The following is a 19,706-nucleotide window of genomic DNA, read 5'->3' as shown; positions in this document are numbered from 1 at the left end:
ACCATGTGTTCTTGTTAAATAACTTCGTTGGCTTGAGAAAAAGATATGAGCAGTTTTAATACAGCCAACTGTCGTTTCCAGTAGACATCACTGTGATCATAAACAGAGGCGGTGGCGTTCCATACCATTTTGGGCAACCTAAAAAAGAAAAGAGCAGATTTGGTCTAATCCAATGCACATTCCATGGCTACAACCATGACTCACTGACAGGATTTTGGATAACTAAGTGCATCAATAAATATTTAAACTTTCATCATGACATTTGCATGGTAAACAGTAGTGGCTTTTTTCTTGCAAGGTAATCCAAAAGAACATGTGTTTGCATATATTTTTCTGGGCAAGACACCACCTCACTGGAGATCTTGCTTACAGCTGCTCAGTGACCCCACACTGTTTTATGGGAGCCCCCTTGCTTTGGTAACATACTGTACATGCTTTATTTAAATGAATAAGAAGTCAAGGTATTTTGAACTTTGTGAGTAGTTAGGCTAGTTGTTGCTGCAGATAATAGAATTGCTTATATTTTTGTCAAAGATTTTGTAGTTATGTAAATATTGCAGTTTATTTTATTGTAATGAATAATCCTGAGAAATCTCATGCCCAATTTAGCCTCCATCTGCTACGTGGCAGAACCTTTCTTTTAGGAAAATAAAAATTGATGCAGTCATAGAGTATGAGAAATTATTTCAAAACAATGCCATAAAATGGGGAATAATAAGAAAAGGAGACACTGCAGCACCTGACTTTAAAATGAAAACAAAGGAGAGAGGAAAATTTTAGTGTTTTCTTTTAAGATTCAAAGGAGGTGTGCAGAAAAGCAGAGAAAGCAAATGAGCCAGACAAGAAAAATAGGAGCTTCCAAGAGCAAATAAAAGAGCAAATGCAAAAGTTCATGCACAGCTCAGCTCTTCTTCTGTATGAGATCACAGCCTGTCAATCAGACAGTTAGGCCTGCCTGAGCCTGATAGACTAAGCAAGCCAATAATATCAATGCCTTGTCAGTTAGTATCTGTTCTTATCGAAGGGCTTGCCAGCTGAGTCACACTAGCAGTGCTCAGCTGTCCTGTTACGTATTAGTTACAGCGATTTGTCTCTTCCTCGTTGACAGAGAGAGCCAGGCCAAAAGAGAACGAGCAAGACAACAGTGAGTGATGTCTGTTAGATAGCTATGCATGACAACTCTCATTCCAACGAAGTTCTAACACATAGAGATAATGATTCACACACATGCTGCACTAGCAAGCCCACACAGGGGCAAACAATACGCACACACGCTGATAAACGTGCATGCATAGACCACAAAGCTGCCTTTGTTGATGACTGGCGGCCCCTCTTTCACTGCTTACTGAATGTAAAAAACACACAGTGCCTCATGTGTGTATACATGTGTCATGTGTTTGACACTATTAACCCTTTCCATATCTGAGAATCATGAGTGTGTGATTTCAGTTTAGTAACAGTTCACCTCCCATTTAAATCACTTCCTCCTTAGTTAATTCTGCTTTTGAAGTTCATGAGTGCACAAATCTGCCGGCACAAATGTCCACTTTGTGTGTTTAAGGCTATTTGTGCGTCAGTGTGGGATTGTGCGGTTGTGCAGGTGTGTACCTCGGAGGTGATGGAAGGGAGATTCTCATTGATCCTTTAATATCTAGCCTGAGGGAAGGAGGGGGAGCCAGAACACTTCAGAGCATGTGGGAAAAAGTGGAGTTAAGAGCAATGAAGCCAAACAAGGAGGAACAGAACAAGATAACAGGTGAGGTTATGATGGCAGACTGGAGACAGAGAACATGGAAGAAAACGATAAGAAGTAGAGGTGGTGACAGAGACAGGACAAATGGCGGCATTTGAACAGACAAAACAATAGAGCTTGGCTGTTGGTGGGATTAAGAACTGTGTTTTTGTACCTGTTCTTATGTAGTTCCCTCACTGCCACTGGGTGTTGTTTTTTTGGGGGAGAAGAGAAGCCTCGTGAGATAGTGTGATGAGAAAAGAAAGTTAAATGGGAGGTGGGATGATGCAAAGGGAGGTGGGAAAAGAGACATGAAAGGAAAAAGTAGAGGTCGTAAATTTTCACCAGGACAGACAAATAAAAACTCTCTCATACCACCGCCTCTCAGTTCTATTTTTTCACCATGAATGTGAACCGGGCCCTTGTTTTTCAGGAAACGCCCAGACCCCAAAGCCCCGTCCCCATGTGCCAATCACCCGAAACCAACCCTATAAAACTAAAACCATTGCAAACAAAAATCCCCATATGCATTTCTTTATTCTTCCCTCATAGTGGTCTCCCAAATGACCAATAACACCACGCTGTGTACAAAAGCTAGTATTTATTCTCTCTCGAGTTACAATACAGTATTTTCACACACTGGACAAAAAGAAATAAATAAATATCTTGCTCAATAAATAGTGTTGATATGATCCATAACCTTTCATCATGTCATCTAAGGCACATTTCAAACACTTATCAACAGATTTATTCAGAAAAAGAAACCTTTGTACTCATTATGGGGTGAAGTGCAGTGTCTTGGATCTTTGTTCTGAAGAATGTGATGTTGCTTAAAGAAATAGTTCAGCATTTTGATAGCAAAAAAAACAAAAGGCTGGACAAAAAAAACAAACAAACAAACAGAAAAAAAAACAACTTTGCTCATATTGTAATCACTGTGATCACTGTTCACATTTGGATCATATATCTAAGCTGATCCAGTCTAAAGTAGGCAGCTCTGAGCGCAGGTTTGAATGTAGCCAAGATGCCTCTTTTTAGTAGTTTGAACTCAAACGTGAGCAGAGCCTCACTGAATAACCACCTGTTCAACTGGTTCTTTACTGGGTTTTTTGGATGGTTATTTTTAGACAGTTTTTTATCTAGATATTTGTTAATTATACAGGTAAAAAAATACATTGAAAGGGTAATTCAGATTCAGGCAGATTCAGGTTTACAAACTTAATTTGCACAGGACGCCAAATTAGATTTTTTGCTAGCAGAAACTCTGTAGGTCACATATTTATTTGTATGCAGAGTGGCAAAGTAAGGTTTGATAAAGCAAATGGACACTTGTAACACACGCGCACAGTCAGATGTGAACTGATCACTCATTATATATTTTAATGCTAGCTATGAAGAGGGCCAGACTCTCCGTCAAAATGTTGTCACAGAAAACAAAAGCAACCCATATTAGCCAGTCGCTATTCTTGCAAGCCCTGTGCAGTATCTCTGTAGCCAAGATATTCACATTTCTGTTAAGGTATGTTTCAGCTACGGAGTGTTAACACAGTCTATGCATGCAGCTGCTGCAGCTACAGTACTTAACCTCAATACAAAAGCATAAATGAAGCTTGAAAAGAGGAAGAAAAGCTAGCCTGACACTCTCCAAATGCTAAAATCTGCCAGCACCCCATGTAGGTCTAAAAATGATACTGATGTTTATTTTTTAAAAAGTAAATATTACAAGTTGTAGTTTTACATATTCCTTTCACCACATATGCAAAAGGAACATTTTTCAGGTCATGAGCTGGATCACTCCTTCCAAGAGACAGTATTTACTGGATTTTCCACTGATTCTTTAACACTTCAGCTGGATTAAAAAAAATAGATATTATGTGCTAAACTGTGTCTTTATTCAACAGTTTTTATGCTTAACTCAGCTAAACAGCTATCTGTCTCATTTTATAAAGGTAATTAGAAGTGTAAGTTTAAGCAAGAGTTAAATTTTTATTTTGCTTACCTACTAAACACACAAGTTTGAAAGCAGTCAAAGTTTCTTATCATAAAGTGAAATAATCAACAAATTGCACAAATTTAAAGCACTGAATCTAAAGGCACCAGAATAGTGGCTGGTACTTTAAGGCACAACATATCACAATCTGTGTGTGTGTGTGTTGACAGTATGTGTAGGGCTGTTGTGGAGTTACGGTAACTGACCAGTTGATAAGAGATTACTCAGCAGGACCCCTCTGCTGGTTATTTCCAGCACTCATCCCTTGACTCATGCCTTATCTCAGCTTCCTTTTTCCTCTTCCGCGCCCTAATCATCCCTCCGGCCATTTTTTCAGTCCGTTTTGTCTCATACCCATTCAGAAAATTTTCCTTCTTCCTTTAGAGAAAATGATTATTTGCTGATTCACACATCTGAGGTCACTGAACTGGTTTGCACTCAATGGCTGCACTGTCTGTCTTGCTGCCTGTCACTCGGTCTGGCTCCATCTCTGTGTGTCTATAACCACCTACACTGGCATTTCTGTTAATCTGTGAGCCGTTAAGTCCGGTAACTCAGACCCCGTCTGAGTGATTTCTGCTCAATGACCGGCTATGTGTGTTAGGCATGTGACAGCATTAGTAATGTGATGGCTTTGTGTGTGTTATATTCCAGTAGCAAGTCTGGTGACCTGCCAAATAGTCCTTGATTCACTCATTCCAGTATGGTGTGAATGAATGTCTTGAGCCCAAATGTGTTAATATTTTCCCAATTGACTTTCTCTCAGGCTTTGTGGAGACAAAAGATTTCTGCTGTTACTGTACTTTTACATTTCTGCGTGTCTCATCATCCAGTTCCATCTAAATGTCTCAGCCTCTGAGTCTTCTCTTGAGGCGATTAAAGTCCTTTGCTGATCGCCACAGCCAGCTCTGCAGCTCTCGCAGTATCCAGAAACCCTCCACCTTCCTGGCAAAATCATTCACTGTTGGCTGCGCTGATAGGAGTGAAGAGGTGGAGGTGATGGAAGAGGAGAACAGTGGATTCAAGGGGGGTGAGAGAAGGGATGTGCCCCTCTGTAAAGAAAGAGGAACAGTCTGGGGGAGGAGGGTGTGCTCCTCACCTGCTCCAAACTGATACAGGAGGGAGAATGTGGACAGAGGAGGTTGGAGGGTCGGGGAGAGGAGGGAGCGAGGAGGTCGATTTTGCTGATGATGGGAGGAAGAGGATGCAGCATCTAAATCTTCTTGCTTCTTATTGTTTCTTTCTGGAATAAATCTATCTTCTTCTCTGATTGTGTCTGGATGATATGAATTTAGGTTGAAGCTGTATTGATTGTTGTTAGTTTGTTGGTTTATTGTTACTCCTGTGCTCAGATATGACACTTCAACTCTGAGTTCAGGCTGCCCGTCTTTCTCCTCTGCATCCTCTTCGAAATTCAGCAAACTTCTCCCCCATTTTTTCACCTCTCTCTTTTGCTCCAGCAAATTCACTTCCAGTACCTTTCCGATTTCCTTTTTGGTGGCAGCCTTTTTCCTTCTCTCAGGCTCTTCCCTCTTCTCTCTCCTCCCTCTTTCTCCTTTCCCCTTGTCCCTTGATCCACCGCTCCTTCCTCCAGTTATGGTCATGTCCACTCTCCTGCCCTCTTTACCTCTCCTTTTTGCCATCAGGTCCATACTGGCACCATCATCACGCTCTCCTCTGACCACCTTTGTCCCACCCCTTCTTTGGCTGCTGCGCTGACCAGACTCTGTTCTTGATCCAGCTCTGGATCTGTAAAGGTTCTGGCTCATAAGTGGAGCTGGTTGGTCGCCCCCTGCCCCCCTCTGTGAGTACTGCAGCTCGCTAGCATCCATTCCCACGTTTGTAGACTGAGGAGGAGACGAGTAACCAAGGGTGGTCATCAGTGCAGAAATCGAGCCCAGCAGCCCATCCAGACCCGTGCAAAAGTGCAGCAGTGAAGTCTTGAGGGAGGGGCAGAGAGTTGAGCGGGCCAGCTCTCTGACAGCTGCAAGTAAGACGGAGTAAGCCCTTTGGTTCTGGGCAAGCCGGGCTTGGTTCTCCAGGCCATGCCACAGCTCCAGTCGAGTGGCAGCACTAGGCAGAGTAAGAGCAGTACTGTTGGGTCGAGGAGGAGAGAAGTCTTTCTCATTGAATGGTGGGCCCAGATACGTCAGCTGGAAAGGAAACAGACAAATGAGAAAAGGCTAAAACACTATTTTATTCTAACCAAGGTCCAGTTTTTATTGTCAAAACCATCCTTCATTGTAACACCACGAAGAGCATTATTGTTTAAGTGTACTTTGTCAAGCCAAAGCCCTTAGACATGATGGGACCAGCTGTACAGATGACAGTTTAGACACATATCAAAACCTCTTTATTTAACAGTTAAGCTAAAAGTGAAAGCTCCTGTCAAATGTCTAATAAGTCCAGAATACACAGAGAACTGTGCACAACTACTGCAGATACACTAGAGTGAGGCTGAACAGGAAAGTTAATCTCTATACAGTGATGACTGACAATGACTTTGCAGTTTGGCTTTGTTTTCTCTTCTAACTTAGTTTCAAAATAGTTTGGCTAACCACAGTGTTTGAATACAATCTAACCCAAAAGATCTGTATTAATCTGAGTTCTGGAGCCGCATTCCCATATCTCAGTAAATAAACTGGCAGTATTATTCCACATAACAACCATAGTCAAGCCTGATGAATAAGACCAGTTTGCCAGCTAAATAAAAGAGATTTGTCTTGGGAAAATCTTGGTTGGAATAGTCAAAACTGTGTGGATCCAAAAAAAAAAAAAAAAAAAAAAAAAAAAAAAAAGGAGACAATACACTAAAGTTCTCACAGGAAGAATAAAAAGTTGCTATCCAGAAATTTTATAACATTTCTACATAAGTTTCTGATGTTAACACTCTGCTTCTAACTTGTTTTGGTGGCACATTGACATTCATTATATACATTCCTGGAACTGTCATTACCCTGCAGCATCCCAGGGCTGGGAAACTGCACTTCACGGCTTTTTTCCAGCCCAGGGAATCATGTGACAGCTGCATTTTTTTATGGAACCGCATTACACTCTAGCAACTACATTACACTTGCCATTTTGAACGTGCACCATAGCTGATTCAGTATCAGAGGATGCCAGAAAAGAAAGAGAGAATGCAACAGAGCAAGAATCAACAGTGGACTGATTTTTACTGGCTGGAAAGAGCTCAGAGAAGAGACAGGATGCAAGACAGATGCCAAATTAACCTTCCTTAGGGGGCTTCAAAACACAGAAAACTGCCAAATTTCAGTAATGTCATTTTCAGGCAATAAAAGCAAACAACACCTAATACCTAACACCTGTCGACATTGTCACCCACTGCCCAGTGTATGCTAAGGAAGGGGGACTGACTGGGAAAGATAATTTGAAGCAAACCATTGGTTTCCTTAGCTCAGCAGTCCTTTTCTGTGAATTGGCTTATATGAATACAGTTACTATGAACTGAACCAATGTGGTTTAATTAGCTTTAATGTGGTTATCAGTGGACTAGAGTTAATTGTATTTGAATTGGACTGTGTCTGTAAAAGTGTCTTTAGATGACTTTCTTGTGAATTGGGCTTCACATATAAAGCTGAATCGAACTGAAATCTGTAGGTTCAAAATTTTTAATATTTCACTTTCTAATTTTCAACTTATATTTATGATTATAATGTCAAACAACCTATATTGTATTTGTGATAAATCTAAATTGTTGTGTAAATGGCATTAAAAGAACATGAAATCTTTTACATGTAAAACTGATGCACTATAAACAGAACCTTGAAAAACTACTTACATACACGTCTTTGATTTCTTTGAGCTGGTACTCCAGATATTTGGTCAGCTCATAAGTACTTTCAATCGAACTCCTCTCGCTGGCCAAGTTGAAGGATGGCTCCGCAGCCATTGCCACAGCAGCAGCCAACAGCAAGACAAGCAAGTGATTGACTGTGGAGAAATTACAACATCAAAGGCAGATTAAAACTCGGTCCAACACGGCAAAATTTTTCTTTAATGACATGCACCTCTGAGGTGTCCAGATATACGTCTAGCAATAACAGATCAATTATTTAAGCTATCATTTCTCAGACATTTTGTCATTATTTAACTTGATTGCTGGATTGTCTTTTTCATGTATTTAAAAACTGAGCGCTGAATAGACAAAAATCACCTCCAGCTGCAGTTTCCAAGTTTTGTTCCAGTCACTGTACCATCACATTGTTTATATTAATTTTCACTGTATTTTAGTTTATTTCTTTGTCTCTACGGTGATGACCTTGTCTGTTTATATATTGCCAGGTCAGCATCAAATGACACTGCCAATGAAGCCTTTTCCGTTCCCAATCTAATTTTAGAGGTCTCTGGCTGTCGAAGGTTTACTCTGGCTTCAAATAAAACCTTAATAGCATCAGACAGTCAGACAAATGGCTCCTATATTAAATGCACTGATCTGTAGGGCAAGAAGCTGCCTAAATACATTCACACAGACACACACATAGAGGTTAATTCCTGACCAAAAAAACAATGACATGTGGCTTTCTTTACGATCACAAACATTAATGTGTTTGTATAAGTTGTATGTTTTTCTGCAGACTTCTTGTTTAGGTTTCAGAGTGTTTGTGTAGGTGTTTTATGTTACCATGTGAGTGTTTGTGAGAATATTTGTAGCTGTAATTATATATGTGGATTAAATTCACATTGCTTTGAGTGTATATAGAGATCTTGTGTGTGTACAAGTCTGTGAGTAAAAGAAAGATAGATGAAGGGGGTTGTACCACTGGAAACCTTTTAGTGGCCCTGTCTCTGGTTTCAAACAGAGAAAATTGGAGCTGAAAGGTGGTTTTCAGCAGTAAGGAGCTTCATGTACGTCCATGCACTCTCTGGATGCTTTCACTTTCATACTTTTCTTATCTACTTGCTAACTCTCTCAACACTTCCTCAGGCTCTCAGTAGAGCACTAGAGCATGACAAGCTTTTTTCTTCTTCTTCTTTTTTTGCCGTCCCTGGTTTATATTGTCATTTTCCATCCTCTCTGCACCCTCTCTCTTCCTCTTGTCAGTCGGACAGAAAACTGTGATTCATACTTGTAAAACATGCTGCTGTTCATCAGGTGTGAAATAGGCATTGCACAACGTGCGTGACCCTGTTGGTTTCTCTCTCTCTTTCACATCTCATCAGTCTTTCTTTGGTTCAGACACACCTTCGGCCTCGTGTTGCTTCATCAATTCAATCCATAAATTCGTCACACTGTAATCTCGCTCAAACCTCCTCTTTTTTTCTCCACGCTTTTTCATATTTTCTCCCCCCAGCAGTCTTATCGCTCATTTGCCACAGGCCAAAAATAACAGTGACTAATTAACCCTGATTAGCTTTCTTTCCCCTTTTCTGTTGCCCTTTTCTTTCGTCTCACTCAGCCTTTCATCTTTCACGATGGACCCCACAAGAAGAACAAACGACTTAAACTGAATCGCCTCAACACCTTTCAAAACATTTAGTCTTACCACTAAAAGAGGAAAGAAACTGACCTAAAACCGTCAACACCTTCTTCCTCTGACTCAGCCACTCATATTTGTCATATTGGGTACTCACTCCCAAACAGGGCTGGGTAGAAACTCAGTGATCCTATGTATTCTGTACTACTCAATACACAAAAATGTGTATACGTTTGTAAGACGTGGTCAATAGATTGGGTAACCAGTCAGCAAGAAATGTGCCTTTAGAAATGTTTAAAAGGAGAAAACACTTATTCTTTTTCTTTTCTTTTCAATGAGCCACAACGGCCTGGAAAAGAAAACTGGCAGAAGAAAAAACAATTTGTTACAAATTTTATTAAAACGTGGTCACAGTTAGTTGCTGTGATGATATTTTCTAAGTTAGCAAAACTCACCTAACAAGCTTTACCTCACACACATATTTAATATACAAGTTGAGTTTTAATGACAGACTGAGTGACAGATTTTGGAGGCTGACAGGTTCAAATTAAAACAGGATTAGAAATGCCTGACAACTTCGTGACATTAACAAAAGCTGAAAAAAACAACTTCTTAACTGCTGAAAAATTAATTATAACTGATAACTAATAAATTTTAACTTCCACTACATGCCGATACTAAACTGTTGACAACATCGAAACATCCCCCGGACTATTTCTAAATTGCTTAGGTTTAGCCATGCAGCTCCCACATGTTTCCATACAAGCACACACCTTGAAATCAGTCAACCATGAGAACCCTGTCATCTAAGCCCTCTCCATTCTCCTCAACTGCACAAACCTCATCAACTGTCACAAGCAATATGCATCTCTCAGCTGAACATTTGGAGCTCATCAACTTTCTGGCTCCTCCCATTAAACATCCTCCATTAGCACCAAAACACTGCAAATTCACCACAACTTCAGTGACTGTCATGGTAAACAATCTTGAAAGAAAAGGACATATTGGGTGCAAGAAGAGCTGCATTACAGAGAGATAAACAGGTACAGGAAAAAAAGGGAGTCCTGAATAAAAAGTTTCTTGGCAAAAATCAACCCAAACTGTTCCAAACTTTTTCCTTTAGTCTCCAGCCACATGCTTGAAGATGATTGCCAGACGTGAAAGGGTCTTGTTGTTTTGATTGAGCTCTGACATGTCTAAAAGCAACCTCTGCTGGAGTAAAAAACAACCAATCCTTTGTACGAGTAAACTGAGATAACTCAAACCGAAAGCTGTGTTGTTGTTATACAATATTAGATTGAGTAACTACACTATAGTCGGCATATAGCCTGACTTCAAGGCGAGCCCTGTGGGCTTGAGGCTGAGTCTGCGTACCTGGCAGTGGAAGCACACTCCGCAGGGCAGGGTTGAAACCAGAACATTCTCCATGGGAGGATTGCATTACAGCAACACAGGGGTTCCCTAGAAAGACTGACCATGACCTGCCTCTGTGCACTTACGTGTAGGACTCTTCATGCACATATCTATTAGAGTTACACATATGCACGCGTGGAGGAGCTCCGTTATTCACAGCAGATCATATTTTTTATCTTGGGTTTGTTCTCTGGTGCATACTGAGATGTTACAGGAATCTGGCTGCCATCTGCAGAACAGAAAAAAAGCTAAAAATGACGTTTGGGCCACTGAGCTTCTGAGGCCCAAATAGGTCAAAATTAAACATTGCCGCAGGGTCAAGGTTCAGAGTTAAATTTTAGGGCACCAGGATGTATTTAGGGGCAAAAAGACCTCTGTAACACCTGATATCTTAGACTACAGACAGTGTTTTTGGAAAAGGAATGACCCAGTGTTTCTACATGTTGTACCGCTTCCATCCAAAAGGACTAGTGTTTCATCTTTCTCAACATGCAGCAACATTTGAGGTTTTAAACAAGCACTTAAACAGAACTTGGTGTGGTGGGAAAACCATATGCAAGTAAATGTCTCCAGTCTGGTCTAGGAAAACTGGCTTCCATAAGAGGTTGCCCTCCATTGCTCTAACCACTTGAAAGAGGAGAGAAAACATATTGTATTTACTCAGAAGATGGTGTTAATCAGGTGGAAATTTATTATGTTTAACATTTCCCATGCAACACTGATTAGCATGGTTAGTCATGTTTTGATGAGCATATGTTGAGAGACTTTTTTTTTGTTTTTTACTGTTAAGGAGCTCAAGTGCTACATGCAACACTCACCAAACCCAGCCACTGTACAGACATAAGACTAGCCATCATTAGGGGCAGAGGCAGGAGAATAATCATGATAAATTTCAGGCTGACATTACACGATTTAATGTTGTGATTAAATCCACCCTTGGTGGTTTCTTATGAATTGCATTCTAAACCTGATTTAATCTTAACTCTGTGAATAACTTCTAATGTGTTTATAACTTGATTAAAGAAACCTGATTACCCAAAAGATGCTCTCATGCCAGCCATGCTGACGTCATATTATCAACAGCACAGACAGCAAAACTATTCATTCATGTTATGGAAGTGATTCTAGGTCGCAGACATCAGAAATATTTCACAGCTCAAGAGAAAAACAGTAGTTCCAACAAATAGTGGGTAAAAATTATGTTGATGAACTCCTATAAGTGGGAAAGATTCAGACCATTTTTGTGGTTTCATGTAACATCATAATATCACTTTAGACTGATTGGATGCATTGACTTTAAAGCAGCTAAAACAACACATGTTTTAGTCAAGGAATCAATAGAGGACTCTGACTTCACTGCAGTGGTTTCTTTTCTTGCAAATGAAATCAAAGAGGAATTAGAAAAAAGAGAATTGTGGTTTCAGGAGTTTGTGGAAAGCCTGACATCTTTATTAATCTGATGATTTTATAGTTAAGGGATGTGAACTTTGAAGGCTGAATTAAACCTAACAGACCTGTCTGCTAACAATGTTTTTTTCTTCGAGATATTAAAGCATAAAATTTTTTTAAAATGTTTAAAATGCTCTAAAAAATAATCTTTGTCAGTTTCAATAATTTCAAAATGAACAATATTTAAAATCACAGCAGTATTTTAGTTGTATCTCCCCTTATTAAAGAGATTGGGATTACTGAAGAATCATATATTCTGTAATCAACACTATCTTATCAAGTAAAACAAGTAAACATAATACTGAAAAATAGTCTCCATTTTATGTTATTGAAAAAGAGTGAATGAAACATGGAAATGCTGATTTACAGCTAAAATGGTTAGACAGGAGCAGGAGGTTGTAGAGCCAATGGTCCACACCGGCATGCACAGGTGAGCATAATGAGAGTGGGGTCTGCAATTACTAAGGAGGGAAACCACACAAAGAACAGTGTGGTTTAATGGGAAAACCAGGAATTAAAAAAACAAAAATTGTATTTGTAGGGCGGCCAGTTTTCCAGCTGAAGGGTATTTTGATGAGATACTGTCTGTATTACATTCTTTTATCTCAAGCTGTTATGTTTTCATGTTATTAGAGGGTGTGATTGAAAGTACAAGTTAAACACACACAAAGAAAAACAAAAACACCCACAGTAGAAAAGTGCCACTGATTTTTCTTCATATTATCACAAGCTGACATTTCACAAGTGCGAAAGCCATCACTAAAGAGGTTGCAAGGGTTGAAAGGTGGCTCTACACACATGAATTTCATGCTGAAAAAAGTAAGTTTGATTGGTGTCCCATCCACTAATATTTTCAGATAACTTGGTTTTGTACATTTTTATTTGTCCAGGTGCTTTCACTCAATGTTTTGCAGCTGTTATATGCATTTCAAACAATTTCGTTAAGGTTAAGGATTAAAAACAACAAGGTTAAGGTTAGAAAAACATCATGCCTTCTATAATAACAACTACACTGGCTGCATGCACCTTTCACTTCCCATCCTCAGTGGTAGACATGAATGAATGAATGAATGAATGAATGAATGAATGAATGAATGAATGAATGAATGAATGAATGAATGAATGAATGAATGAATGAATGAATGAATGAATGAATGAATGAATGAATGAATGAATGAATGAATGAATGAATGAATAATTGATTTAAAGGCAACATAGGTACCAGAATAATTAGCTCCAACTTTACATTTGCTGCAAACTATGACTAAAAGGGACATCGGTTCTTTCCAGTCTTCCTGCAGGCAAATTTATTTAATATTTACTTAAAACTACGGAAACCAGAATGCACAACATTAAATAAGACTTCAGACAACTTTAAACTGTATTATTTATCAGCAGTGTAGGTGGCTTTCAAGAGAGCTCTTGACAAATCAGAGGGGCTACTTGGAAAACAGGAAAAAAATAAATAAATCTGGTCCTATTTGCATTTTTCGGTGTCTTCAATCATATAAAATAGTATTTTTCGAGTGATGTATGAATTTATAAAAAAAACTCTGCACTTATGACACTTCATGTTTGAGAGAGATTTATAATATTCCATCACATATGTCTTCAGTAAAGTCATCATATTTCAGCAATAACAGGTTTCGCGTGCTGTTCTCAGAACATCCATCTGCTGCCTAGATTTGCATAATTGCTGTCATGCAACTTCACTGGCAAAGCCTGACATGGAGGCTTGTTGTCACTATGTTAAGAGGAAAGTCTCGTTAGAGGTAAATGGCACAAACTCCTCACTTTTTGCATGGTTGTTGTTAATTTATACAGATGTGCTGTACCTGGTGAAAATTCTGTCTGTGGTGACATCACTAACCCTGAACATAAACAAGCAGATAAAAGACAAGAAAAGACACACTACCACATGATATGAGGGACAGAGGCAAGGGGAGAATGGACACAAACACACACACACATGTGGGAGGGGTAAGTGGATGACAATTTGGGGTTAGGGTCAGTGTTGTGTGCCTGTCTACAGTTAAAGACCAGATTTATGTGCAGTCTGTACTCAATCAAGTGTGCATTCCTTCACTAACTCAACACACACACACATATGTATCCAGAGTGTGCACCAAAACCATGTATCCACAGGCTTTATGCCGAGCAAATGTATATAAACCAACCACTGTGTACTTAAGAACACATACGTGTGCTAATCTGCACAAGTTTCCCATCTCTTTTCACATGAAATTTACGAAGCTTAAAATTGAGTTTTTATGGCTGTGGACACTCTTGGTGGAGCAAACGTCGGTGACCCAAAACAAAGACAAATAAAAAAAACATGTATTTAGAAAATCCAATAAAAATTATGTTTATGCTCAGAAACCCTGTGTGAACATTTCCCCCCTCTCATAAACTTATCATCCCCTGCTTGGTCTCTCTTCTAGGCTTGTCTGTCTCCGTCTTCACCTTATAAGCCAATCTATCCTCGCCTTTTCTTTCTTTTTTTCCTTTTTTTATATTTAAGGATTCCAGTTCCTTCGTGCTTTATCACCATGTTTGGTTTCAATTTTGTTGTTGCTCCATCTGTCCCCCCTCTGTTTCCCAAATCTCTCTGAAACATCAGCTTGAAAATCTCCTTCCTTTCTCCTCTTCTTCTGTTGCTAATTGGCTACACTCATTTTCCTCCATCATCTTATTCTTTTTCAGACCTTAAGTTTTTGATTTATTTCCAAATCCTCCTCCCTGTTACTCCTGCCCCATGCTCATGGTTTTTACTTAAAAAATAAACTTTACAGAAAAAGAATGAGAAAAGAAATTCCTCCACTGTCAGCAGAGACGGCGGGAGTGCAGAGGTGGTAAGAAGAGCTGAAACGATCAGTCAAATAACAGCCAATCAATCCGGAATAAAATAATGAGCAAAAGTGCAAAATGCTCCCAACCTTCCAGCCTGATCTCATAAAAAAGGTTTAGCACAAGTAATTTCCCATGATAATAATTTGTATTTTTGTAGATTTGAATGTAATTTCACACTATGTTGTGAGAAGATAACACTGCCCTGTACTTTTACCCTAATCCTAACCGTTTGGTGTGTTATTCTGAGACCTTAAAATAATACACAGAACATTTAAAATGCATATAAATACCGTACCATACTATTTTATTTCTAAAGCACTCTAAAAACAACGTAACAGCTGACCAAGTGTTGTACAATAAATTAAAAAGAGAAAAAAGCATAAAAATCGCACAAATAAAGAACAAGGATAAAAATCCAAATAAGACTATAAATGACCACAAAGGAGCCACAAAAAATTTTAAATACCACAAGTTCATACAAAAGGTAAAGATTATGACACATCTGACAACTCGCACATGCTTGAAAGCCAAAGAGTAAAAGTGTGTTTTTAAACGAGATTTAAGAAGAACAAGAGAAGGAGCCTGTCTGACCTGCAGTGGGAGCTCATTCCATGTTTAAGAGCTACAACTGAAAAGACTCTGTCTCCTCTGGACAGTCTGGACGGATGAAAAGTGACCAACGTAGCAGGTTATTTATTCACATTACCATGAGATCATGTTGTACTTACAGTGTCTCTGACTGTTATGATTTTGGATTTTTTTTAGACTTGTTTGATTAAAAAAAAAAAAAAAAGAAAAGAATAACTGATGAAATCTCAGTGTCTGAAAAATTAAATGACTAAAAAACCTATTAAGTAATGATGGCAATATTTTTCTAAATATATTTTTATACAGAGATAATTCATAATATTTACAATTATATATAAAAATATACATATATATATATAGTGTATATATATGTATATATATATATATATATATATAGATAGAGAGAGAGAGAGAGAGAGAGAGAGAGAGAGAGAGAGAGAGAGAGAGAGAGAGAGAATATAAACGAGGACGAAGTGGCTGCTTAGTGAAAACATTGTAGGTTAAATTGTTGAGATCCTGAGGTGCTGCATGTTTAAGTTAATCTCTCTGACTCTGTGTGACTCTGATCCTAAATATATTAAATGTACCAAAAAATGTATTTTCTCTTAATTTGGTCACTGCTGCTGAGATTATTCTCGAACATAATAAAACAAAATGTTCAAACTTAAAATAAAAGGTAGGTGTAGTTCTAGTTGAATTGTTGAAACTGCATTTAGTGTCTATATGTTTGTTAATTGAAACTAAAATATGGCTACTTTTTTTATGGATTTACAGAATAAAGATTGTTTGCTATTTTTTTATTATTGTAGACTGATTTATTCACACATGTATATTTTTTTTCTTCTATTAATGTGTCCAAATTTTACATTTATGTTTCCATTTTTATATGACATGTCTGGACGTCTGGGAGAGGGGCTTTGTTGGTGGATGCAAAAATCCAAACTCTAAATACCAAAAGAAGCATCTGCTATGTGAGAACACGTTTACGCAAAAACTGACTTTAATAAAATGTCTAATAATCAAGTTAAATGAGTGAAATTGTTGACCTGAGGAAGGAGGTTTTAGAGCCTTGAAGGATAGAGACAGAGGGAAAGAAGAGGAGGAGGAGATGGAGGAAGAAGAAAAGGTGGAGGGAGGGAGAGTTTTTCTGAAGCGAGGGGCCATGTTAATTTGGAAAAAATGTAAACAGCATGTGTAACTGTTCAAAGCGTGACCGACTCATTTTATATCAGTCCCCCCTTCTCTCTTCTCTCTCCTCCCCTCTGGGTGCTGCTAACTTCTGTCAATCTGTGCTGCATTAACCCCTCCGCCACCGGTTCCCCTCTCCTTCTATATTTACTTTTATCTCTCTCTGCCTCTCTTTACTCTCCTTCATCCCAACACATACCCCCAGCCTCCGCCCCTCCTCACATCCTCCTGACATATATGCACCATGAAGAATTGAGGACCAAATCAAAGATGTGAAAGGTTCACTATATCCTCCTTTGTCTACATCCCCTCCTCTATTCCCTTTGTTTCCTCTGATTGGCCAGTGTGTTTGAGCTCTAATCCAACACACACTAAAGTTTTCATTTGAAACACACCGACACAAGTTCAAGTCTCCCTGCAATAACAATATTTTTCTCTATGAGTGTGTGCAGCAGAAACAGAGGCACAGGAAGGGTTATGTGAATTTATAATTAACAATGAGGAAAACATACATATGTGCTTTTGTACCTGGAGAGATAAATGTTCTGTTTGTGTGTGTGTCAAAGGCGACATGCTCCTCAGCAGCTGAGCTTTCTGTGTATTTATTTGCTCTGAGTGTCAGAGAGAGCAGCTCAGCTTTCTATTTATTATCCTTCTAAAGTTACACTAAATTTGCTGATTGCTGGCCGCTTTGCATAATGTGACCACCTGGGATGATGAGGGCCAGGAAGGATGGCAGGAGCAGGGGAGAAAGAGAAGAAAGCCCTTCTTTCACCTCCTTTTTCCCTTCTGCTGTAGACAAGAAGCAGCAGCCGCACCAACCATCCCAAGGGGGGAAAGTGGGTGTCCTCTCACACCCTGACTAACGTGAATCATGTACTTTCTCATATCAGTGACAGCTAACTAGACAGGGGCTTTAGCTGTTGTGACCCCCTCAACCCCTGTCACACGCACACTCAATATTTTTTCTGTCCTGTTACTCTTTCTTTAAGCTCTGTTCTTCATATTTTTATATCTAAAATAAACCCAACAAATTACCCAAAAGTAGGTTATAATTTTCCTGCTGACTACTTCCTTTGTTTCATTCATATTTTATTGCACTCTTTTCTTTTTCATATTTATTTCAAGTCACCATACCCATGTTTCTCATCACCTCTCTTTTTATTTGAATATATATATATATATTGACAGCAAAATTTCAACTCTTTTTAATATATACTTTTAAACAACACATTGAAATTGGTAATTGGGGCATTAATTATTTGATTAATTTGTTTAGATTTTTTTTTTAAAGATCAACAAAATTATGTAGAATTAATTATTTAATGACACTGTATTAGATTAAAGTTCTACTTTGGCTTACTCCGTCTCCTGAACTTTTATCATTCACTGTAGAGTATTTGGAAAAAAATTAGTCTTATAAATTTAAAAAAAAAAACAAAACAAAACGGGAAAATAAATAACTTTTGTCTGCTTTAACTTGATAGACAAGGAGATTTTTCTTATTTTTATAAATTCCATAATTAAACTCGTGATCTTACCTCCGCAAAAGCCTCTCATCGTCCCCAGCTCCTTTTATTCCGTTCAGATCGCTCTTTTACGTTACAGAAGAAAGCTTTTCATCACGTTTCTTCTCACTTAAATCTCAGCTCTGTGGAAGATGGCGGAGAATGCAGGTGATGCTCTGATACTTTCTTTTGCAGGGAAACTTACGTAAAAGAAAAATTATTTAAAAAAAAAATCTACAAGAGACAAACCTTTCTCAGGACAAGGTTTGAATATATAGACGATCCGCTGACTTGTGTGGTCTGTGTGACAGACTGAATGACTGCGGAGCCTTTTTGTACCTCCTCCTCCTCCTTTTTTCTCCTTTTCTTCCCTCCTTTCCATCCCTGTCTCCTCTTCTTCCTCTCGTTATCCTCCTCCTCGGTGAGGGTGAATCACCGTGTTGACGCATCGCGGCTCAACTTGACAGAGCGGCTGAACCACGGGACTTGTCACAACTTATTTCTGTCTCTCATCCCTTCCTCATCCCCACGAACTCAATCTGACTGCAGGCGTTTGATCTTTAATCTGCTTCACTTTAATACGGTAAAAAGTCCAGCTGGATCAGGTCACTACAGGTCAGGAGGATCCTGCAGTCCCGCGACAATCTAATGGGCCAGGAAACAAGGAATTACCTGCTTTAAGAAAAAGGGGATTATTTTCCTTAAAGTTACTTTTAATTTTCATTATTTCTCCAACTCACGATATATAAACGTGAAAAAAGCCTAGTAGAGTCAGCAGTTAAAGCGTAATTTTAGTCTAAATAAATTTTGCCGTTGCGCATAAACGTGATATATATATATATATATATATATATATATATATATATATATATATATATATATATATATATATATATATATATATATATATATATGCCCTTGTGAGGAGAGGGCTTTTGTTCCTTCTCCTCATTTCTATTTTGCTAATGAGATTATGGCCCACTCATCTGATCTGTTACTCGCCTGCATGAGTATTTGTGCTGAGCCTCTCTGTTGGATTTAATATATATATATATATATATATATAATTAATTAAATGCCTCAATCCTCTCCATAGCTGCGTCGATGAGAAAATCCGGATAAAAATTAAACCCGTGTCTCCGGCCCCCAAAAGGATAGGTTTGTGAATAAATTCTGCCTAAACACAATCTCACTTGACATTGTTAAGGCCTTACACACGTTTTATATGACTCTACTTGGAAAGCCCTGTTTTGTTTCCCAGTTTGTGTCTCATTTTCTTCTATTCATTTTCGTTTTATATTACCATTTAATGAAGGCGTCCAGGCAAAACTGTACAACAAACTTACTTCAGAAGGTTAATCTGATCCAGAGCCTTACTTACTTGAGAGATATACTTGTCGCTATATTTTAAAATTAAATATCTATTAGGATTGGGGTTATGATTATATACACTTAAATATAATTAGCAAACAATTAAAAATAAACTAGACGTTCTTTGTTGCACTCTGTGTTTAATACTATTTCATTACATAAAAACCCACAACTTTGACTCA

At 38.5% G+C, this 19,706-nt stretch overlaps 1 protein-coding gene across 1 annotated transcript; it reads right to left on the bottom strand.

The window, feature by feature from the left end:
- Window positions 1–2,335: 2,335 nt before the first annotated feature.
- Window positions 2,336–18,524, bottom strand: clcf1 (cardiotrophin-like cytokine factor 1). The gene is made up of 4 exons (XM_041989415.1): window positions 18,403–18,524; window positions 18,187–18,296; window positions 7,522–7,673; window positions 2,336–5,875 (listed from the first exon to the last, which is right to left on the bottom strand). The coding sequence occupies exons 2-4, from the start codon at window positions 18,203–18,205 to the stop codon at window positions 4,571–4,573; spliced, it is 1,476 nt and encodes a 491-aa protein (XP_041845349.1). The 5' UTR covers window positions 18,206–18,296; window positions 18,403–18,524; the 3' UTR covers window positions 2,336–4,570.
- Window positions 18,525–19,706: the final 1,182 nt, after the last annotated feature.

This window comes from Melanotaenia boesemani, chromosome 7 (assembly GCF_017639745.1).
Source record: "Melanotaenia boesemani isolate fMelBoe1 chromosome 7, fMelBoe1.pri, whole genome shotgun sequence".
Taxonomy (NCBI): Eukaryota; Metazoa; Chordata; class Actinopteri; order Atheriniformes; family Melanotaeniidae; genus Melanotaenia; species Melanotaenia boesemani.
This window is presented reverse-complemented; position numbering and strand designations above follow the sequence as displayed.

Coding starts and splice junctions, on each gene's coding strand:
- clcf1 (XM_041989415.1), bottom strand. Junction 5,876..7,521: donor AAGAAATCAAAGACGTGTAT/GTAAGTAGTTTT, acceptor TTTCCTTTCCAG/CTGACGTATCTGGGCCCACC.